The 7,904-nt window shown below is 59.7% G+C and overlaps 1 protein-coding gene across 1 annotated transcript; it reads left to right on the top strand.

The window, feature by feature from the left end:
• On the top strand, positions 1-1,996 carry CDK5R1 (cyclin dependent kinase 5 regulatory subunit 1). The gene is made up of 2 exons (XM_065897173.1): positions 1-74; positions 869-1,996. The coding sequence occupies exon 2, from the start codon at positions 1,008-1,010 to the stop codon at positions 1,929-1,931; it is 924 nt and encodes a 307-aa protein (XP_065753245.1). The 5' UTR covers positions 1-74; positions 869-1,007; the 3' UTR covers positions 1,932-1,996.
• The last annotated feature ends 5,908 nt before the right edge of the window (positions 1,997-7,904 follow it).

The following is a 7,904-nucleotide window of genomic DNA, read 5'->3' as shown; positions in this document are numbered from 1 at the left end:
GAGCTCGGCTGCGCGGTGCGCCCGCGACTGTCGCACGGCCGGGCTGTTGCTGGCGGGGCGGCGCCGAGAGGGCGGCGAGCAGTGTGGGAGGGGGGCGGCCCCGCGGGGCGGGGCGGGGCGGTGCCGCGAGTACCCGCCGCCCGAGCCCGGGTCCTGGATGGGGCGCGGCGAGTAGAGCGGCGCCTGGGGCTCGCGGCCGTGTCGCTGCCAGCACCGCGCGCAGCTGGTGCTGAGCACGGCGGCGGCTCCGGCTCCCGGGCGAGACCAGGCCTGGCCGGGCCTGCGCGTGGGCCGCGCGCGCGCCCGAGAGGGAGGCCGCTGAGGTGCGCGCCGGGGCGGGCGCGGGCGCGGGCGCGGCGGCGGCGAAGGCGGCCGAGCGGGGGGCGGGGCCGCGGCGCCAGCAGAACCTTGGACAGAAGCTCCGGAGCCGCCGCCGCCGCCACCGCCGCCGAGCGCGAGCCCCACCGAGCCCCGCCGAGCGCCGGGACCGCGGCGTCGAGCCGCGGCGCGCATTGCGGAGGGTGCAGAGCGCAGGAGCCACCTGCTCGGTAAGCCTACGCCTCGGCCCGTCCGCTGTCTCCGGGGAGCCGGGCCGGGGTCGCGGCCGCGTGCGGTTTCGAGGCGGGGTCCCCGGCCACCTCCGCCGGCTCCCGGTCCCCCGCGCTGCCATCCGGACCCTGGCGGGCGCGGGTGCCGGTGCCGCAGTGGAGCGGCCGGGTTGCGGCGCGGGGGCGCGGGCGGGGCCGTGCCGGCCGGGGAAGGCCTGGGCGCGGGTCCGGGGCCAGGTCCGCGGGGCCGCCGAGGCCGGGGCGGAGGAGCGCGACGCGAGCCCCGCCTGGTTCTGAGAACCATCTTGTTTTCCACACAGATCCGAAGGGGCGGCAAGCGACCCCGGGAGCGCCCCGGCCTCCCCCTGGCCGCCTCGGGCTCGGTGAGCTGTTTCGTCCCTCCAGCCGGCAGGCTGGGCGCGCAGGGGCGCAGGTACCCGCCCGGCGCGCAGCGGCACCATGGGCACGGTGCTGTCCCTGTCCCCCAGCTACCGGAAGGCCACGCTGTTTGAGGATGGCGCGGCCACGGTGGGCCACTACACGGCCGTGCAGAACAGCAAGAACGCCAAGGACAAGAACCTGAAGCGGCACTCTATCATCTCCGTGCTGCCTTGGAAGAGGATCGTGGCCGTGTCGGCCAAGAAGAAGAACTCCAAGAAGGTGCAGCCCAACAGCAGCTACCAGAACAACATCACGCACCTCAACAATGAGAACCTGAAGAAGTCGCTGTCGTGCGCCAACCTGTCCACGTTCGCCCAGCCCCCACCGGCGCAGCCGCCCGCACCCCCTGCCAGCCAGCTCTCGGGCTCCCAGACCGGGGTCTCCTCCTCCGTCAAGAAGGCCCCGCATCCTGCCGTCACCTCCGCAGGGACGCCCAAACGGGTCATCGTCCAGGCGTCCACCAGCGAGCTGCTGCGCTGCCTGGGTGAGTTTCTCTGTCGCCGGTGCTACCGCCTGAAGCACCTGTCCCCCACGGACCCTGTGCTCTGGCTGCGCAGCGTGGACCGCTCGCTGCTCCTGCAGGGCTGGCAGGACCAGGGCTTCATCACGCCCGCCAACGTGGTCTTCCTTTACATGCTCTGCCGGGATGTCATCTCCTCTGAGGTGGGCTCCGACCACGAGCTCCAGGCCGTCCTGCTGACCTGCTTGTACCTCTCCTACTCCTACATGGGTAATGAGATCTCCTACCCGCTCAAGCCCTTCCTGGTGGAGAGCTGCAAGGAGGCCTTTTGGGACCGCTGCCTCTCCGTCATCAACCTCATGAGCTCCAAGATGCTGCAGATCAACGCCGACCCCCACTACTTCACACAGGTGTTCTCCGACCTGAAGAACGAGAGTGGCCAGGAGGACAAGAAGCGGCTCCTCCTAGGGCTGGACCGGTGAGCCTGCTAGCCTGCATCATGGCTCAAGGATTCAATTCATTTTTAAAAATTTATTATTAAATCAGATTTTGTGTACAGTATGTGTCTAGCGAAGCCACGAAGGGCCTCTCCCTTCCCACCTTCTCTCCTTGGGGTTTTCTTCAGCCCTGCCAAGAACTCTGGATGCTTCTGAACTCCCGAACCTTGTGCAAAATTCAGAAGATGTATTCAGAGACACCCTGGCTCCTGACCTTCCACTTTGGGGAATTCAAAGGACTGACCTGCCTCTGCCGCCTGTGCTCTTGCTGGACCAAGGCAGGGGAGGCTGCCCTCTGCTCCCCACAGCCAGGCAGCCCAGAGTTCCTGGTTGGCGGCCCTTTTCCGGGTCCTGTTTTGGGTCCTCCATTCTCCCAGAGGCTCCTGGAGCCAGCCACCCTGACTGAGCCGCACGTGGGGTTGTGAGGCAAGATGCCCGTGGCCCTGGGACAGCCTCTTCAATTGAGGGGAAGCCGGCCTGGTGCAAAGATTGTGTCCTGTCGTTTGACCATGCACGACCCGGTTTGCTCTTTTTTCTTTTTTAGGGACAAGGGCTTTCCTTTTGTGGAGACGTGGAACTCGCCCCCCTCCCCCCGCTCCCAGCGGTGTTGGCAGTGTTGGTTAACAAGCTGGTTTGACTCATTACGTTCTTCCGTTTTGGGTCCCAGCTCTGAAGGGGTGGGGTGAAGCTGGGGACAACTCCTTTCCTGGGTGAATTTTTCATTTGAATCATGCAGCTTAGTCACCCTGTGGTGAAGGCCAGGACAGCTTCAGGTGCCCATTGTCAACAGCCTGCCTTCTGGGCAGGTGGGGTTGCCATGCCTGGGGCTGAGCCGGTGCCCACCTAAGGGCTAAGGCCTCTTGCTGGTGCACGTGACATTTGTCCTGCAGAGCTGCGGGGCGGTGGGGGGTGATGTCAGGGATCAGGGTGATGTGGTGATGATGTACCCCCGCCCTCACCCCCGTTGATTTTAAAGCTGTTCCCAAACAGTTCAGTTTCTTCTGAAGGTGAAGCCTTGTCCCGAAAGGGCCAGTGAGACAGCTGGATCTTGGAGACAATTAACAAGCCGGGAGCAGAACTCCTGATTGCCTGCTGATTCTACAACTGATCAGTTGCAGCTGCTGGTTTTGGTTTCCACCTTAGCCTGGTTGGTGGCTGTAAAAACACATGATGTGTACTTAATCAATTTTCTTTCTGATTCTCCCAGATCGGTGGCTTGGGGCTTGGGAGAGGACCAAGAGAAGGGAGCAAGCCCTCCTCTGTCCCTTCGGCTTTGGGGAACAAAGACTGATGTGAAGATGCTACAGAGAATTCTCTCTTCCAGTCCCAGTCCCCCAGGGGGTGCTGGAAGGGGAGGCTGGGGGGAGGCAGGGGGCGGTTTTACATAGGATTAGCTTCCAGGTGGCTGCCGATTTCAGCAGAAGCACTACTGAAATTCACAGAAAAAAGAAAAAGCTGTGAAATTGAGGTCCCGATTTAATAGGCCCGGAGCTGAGCCTGCGGGCCCGTGGTGCTCCCGAGGAAGAGGGCCTGCCCGAGCCGGAGAGCATTGGCCGCAGCTGCGCCCCGAGGCCCACGCTTGAGCCTTTCTCAGGACCGCCAGCCAGATAACCTGCCGTGGGGCTGGAAGGAACCCGCGGCTGCTGGCGCGGACCTCGCCGCGGCGCCTCTTCTCTGCTGGAGTTGTCACCCAGCCCGTCTGTGCAGATCCTGCTGCCGTGTGTGACCTGAGGTAGGAGGCCCGTGGGGGCAGCGGGCCCTGGCGGCACACGAGAGGGGGGTCTCCGGGTGCCGACTCTCAAGAGCAGGGGCGCGGGTCTGTAGTCGCTCCTTCGCGGGCTGCGCTGGGCCTGAAACTGCGGGAAGGTGCATCCGCAGGATTCCAGTTCTGTGCGTTTCCTTCTCTCCATATTTATTTTTTTAAGTTTCGGAGGCGGTGCAAATTTCAGGAGTGGTTGGGGACTAAGAAAAGAACTCTCTAGTTCCATCAATGTGAAGCCTGGTGGGGTCTCCTCCCTCCCTTGCACTGGTCATCAGTATTGTGTAGAGGAACTGATATACTTGAGTGTGCAAGCAATGAACCCATTTGACATGCTGCTATGAAGACTACTTTTAGAACAATTAAAAAAAAAGGAAAAACCTAACCTACAAAAAAAAAACCCTTTATTCTTTCATTGTTGCTTTTACAGTGATATTGTGCATGCAAACCAGGAGCATTTTGTGTCTTAAGAAAAATAATCTTAGAACAGATGGCTGTGAAAATTACACCCGTGCACAGAACAAGTCACAGGAATAATAATAGTTCAGGATTTGGTTTTTCTCTTTCTTGTAAACCTGAAGGGTTGATATATTCTTTCCATGCAGTTATTAGAACTTAGTTTTGTTCCAGCCGTTGTTAAACTTGCAATGAAAAGAAAATGTGCCATTTTTTTTTCACTCGGAATTATTCATAGCTGTATATTTGAAACTGCTAATTACACACGTGCGATGTATGTTGGTTTTTTAGTGCAATTTCTTCTGTAGCTATTCTTTGACCAAACTGTGGGTGTTGTTAATATTAATTTATATTTGTCTCATTTTGTATGTATGCGTAGCGTGTTTGTAAGTATGTGTGGTTTATAATCTGACAAGGTCATGAAGCTCAGTTTGGCTGTAATTTAATTCCCCTTCCCTTATTTTTATTTATTTTTGTACTGTGCTGAGTAAATAAAATGCACTGACCATCCATTACATAGACCTTTTCTGTGGGCACATCCTTCACGAGCAGGCTGGGGGCCCCTCTTATAAATGATTCCTGCGCTCAAAACATAATTGGATTGCGTTGTGGGGGAGGGGAGTATGGGAGGAGGGAGGGTTAGGGGAGAGGCCTTAACAAGCGCGTTCATGTTAAGGTGATTAAGAAAGAAGCACAGGTTAAGTCAACTTTGGTTTCTCAGGAGTTGCTTTCCAAAGGCTCCGTTGGCTTGGCGGAGCTGGGTGACCGGGACCTCCAGCCAGAGGGTCGGGCCCAGGCATGGCCTGGCGAGGGCTGGCTCAGCGGGTCCTGCAGGGCAGCCGGCTTGGCACTAAGGCTGCGGCTCCAGGTGTCCTGGGCCTGGCTCTGCTCGTGGTCCACGGCCCAGAGGCTCCCAGGCCAGCAGGGGTCCATGTGGCTCAACCCCACCAGCCTAGCTCTGTGCAGGTTTCTGAAAGAACTCCAACCCCGGCGCTCCCAGATAAGCAGCCACCCTAGCCCCTAATTGTGGCAAGGGTGGGGCCCCCTACTGGTTGTACTGCCAGCGGTCTGTGCCCACTCACGCCACCACCCTGAGCTGCTGGGACCTGGCGTTTTGGACTTGGTCCCCCCCCCCAGCCCCCTTGGCCCTGTCCCCCGCTGGCTGGAGCTGCCCTGGGCCTGGGGGTGGGACGCGTTGCACCTGCTCAGGTGGCACCTTGGAAGCTGTCAGCCTTGTGATCAGGGCACCTCCTTTGTCTGAGTCAGAAGCCATCACTGCGGGCTCCGTCCCGCCAGTAACCGGGGACCCGGTAGCATCCTCTGGCTGCGGGGCCCTTGGGTGCTGGGGATGCCCCATCTCCCCGCAGGGCCTTGCTTGTCTGCAGCTCCCCGACCCCAACCTGAGGGCTCGGGGAGAGGCTGACCAGCCACGGCTCACCCAGACCTCTCCTCCAACTGCAGCCCTGGAGATCCCAGCCTTGCCTTTATACGTGCTTCGATCTCAGTAAACGTGAAAGCAGTGAGTTTTAAGTCTAGTGCACAGGCCTCAAAATGGTGGGAGAAAGTGTTTGGATTTAATTCCACTGCCTGTCCGCCTCCTGGCTCCGCCTCCCCCCAGCTTCTCACTCACCATTGAATACTTTTCATCAACAGCCCCACGTAAACTATCCTCCATTTTTACCTGATTTGTGTTTAATGCTCCCTTCCATCCTCTGGGATAACAGTTTATAGAAGCCAAATTTTCACAACTGTAGATACAGTTTTCAATTCAAAAAGCAGAACACCTTTAAACGTAAGATTTAATGCTTTATTGCTCTTGATGATAAATCAAAATATGCTTTAGAAATAAAGTTAATTTAATGGAAAATAGGAATATACGCACCAAACCATAAAACTGCATTTAATTAAATCAAGAGAAACACTTCATCGCATACAATCACTGTGTCCTCCTGCCTTCCCCTCAGCGCTGTGATCACACCCGAAATTCTTTCTTCGGTTGCCACACACTGTGACTTTCTGTAGGACATCATGAAAAAGTGCTTGTGGACGGCGGTGGTGCTCTGGCTGAGGGCTCAGGGACCAGAGGCGACACCAAAAGGTGGGAGGGCAGGACTCCAGCCCCCGTCCTCTCCAGCCTCTGAACGGCACTCGTTTGGCATGTTCTTTTTGGTGTGTCTAAAACATACATTTCCATGTATCTAGTAAAGCAACAAGTTTGGGGAAACGAGTGGAAAGGAGAGGTGATGTTCCAGTTAAGATGGATCGATAGTGTCAAGGCGATTGGCAAAGCTATGGGCGCTGCTGAACGGGGTCCTGTGCGGGCAGCTGACCAGGCTTGGAGGATGAATGGGTTTCCAAGGCCAGGATGCCGGCGGGACTCTTTGCTGTGCACTGCACGGGGTGAGAATGTGCTCGAGCTCTGGGAAGCAGGGGTGGGGCAGCCGCGAGACCAAGCTGCTGGGACCACCTGGGAGCCGGCCAGGGGGACGTGGCAGGCACAGGAGGTGGCATCTGGTATGCTTTGTGGGGTCGGGGTGGCAGGGGGAGCCTCTGTGGCAGAAAGCGGAGAAAACGTCAGCACGTCCCTCTCTGACATCCTGCTCGGCTCCTCCTGGGGCGTGGGCTCACCCTCAGCCCCCTGACCACACGGGGTTTCTAAGGCTCCAGGCCGGGAGGCCCGGGCTGCCCAGGGGGTGTGTGGCGTCCTCCTCGGAAGAGGCTCAGAGGAGGGTGGTCCCGGAAGCATCTGGAGCACACGCGCTCTCTGCCGGGCAGGGACTGGCAAGGCGGCGGCTCTCCTGGCCTGGCCTGCAGTGCCAGGACCCCCGCACTGTTTCTGTCGCTCCACTTCCCCAAGTTCCTGGGGCTCAGGCCCTCCCACCCCGGTCCTGGTTCTCCACGTGAGTGTGAGGCAGAGGTGTTTGGAGGGGCAACTTCCAAACCCCGGATTGCTCCCCTGCTCCCCACCCCCCATTCTATTTTATTAATTAGCGTTCCTGACACGAGTGTGGGCACAGCAGACATGATATCTGATTAGCAAACTGCAAAAGTAAGTGCAAGACAACCATGGCCCAGGCTGTGTGGTTAAGTAAGATGATCCCTGGAGCATCCCCTGCGCTGTGCTCTCTGGGGAGGTGGCCACGGGGCTGGGGGCAGGCTCTGGGCAGGACAGACTGCCGGCCCTTGGCTCCTGGGCTGAGGGGCTGGCCCTACAGGTGAACCTGCTCACCTGGTGGTCTTGGCTGGCTGCTGGCGGGGAGGGGGTCCACGAGGAGCTCTGAGAAGCTCCCTGAGCCAGGGCATGGGGCTGCCATCACCCTGGGGAGAGGGCAGCTGGGCCCAGGGAGAGAGCAGGGCTACCTCCCCAGCTCACCTCCCCCAAACCGGGGGCATGGCTTTGGCTAGAAACTGCATCCGGGCTCCCCGAGCCCTCGCCTTGCAGGGCCAGCTGCTGGTCACGGGGTCAGGCAGGCTGACCTGGCCTGGCAGCGGGCGGCCTTCTCTGACTGCAGGGGAGCTGTAGTCGGGGGTGGGGGGTGGGGTGGGGTGGTGGCTAGGGGCTGGGCAGGACACGGGGTCTTTGGTTTGCTGAGGGGTCTGCGGACAGTTGGGACCGAGGAAGACGGAGGCCAAAGGCAGAAAGCAGGGGGTGGGCCTCGGGGAGGGGCCGCAGGGGAGGCGGGGGCCCCTCCCAGCGTGGAGCCTAGCGGGGCGGGCTTCGGGCGGCCCCACCTCCCTGCGCA

This window comes from Phocoena phocoena, chromosome 19 (genome assembly GCF_963924675.1).
Source record: "Phocoena phocoena chromosome 19, mPhoPho1.1, whole genome shotgun sequence".
NCBI lineage: Eukaryota > Metazoa > Chordata > Mammalia > Artiodactyla > Phocoenidae > Phocoena > Phocoena phocoena.
Note: the sequence above shows the minus strand (reverse complement) of the source record. Positions and strands in the feature narration are given on the sequence as shown.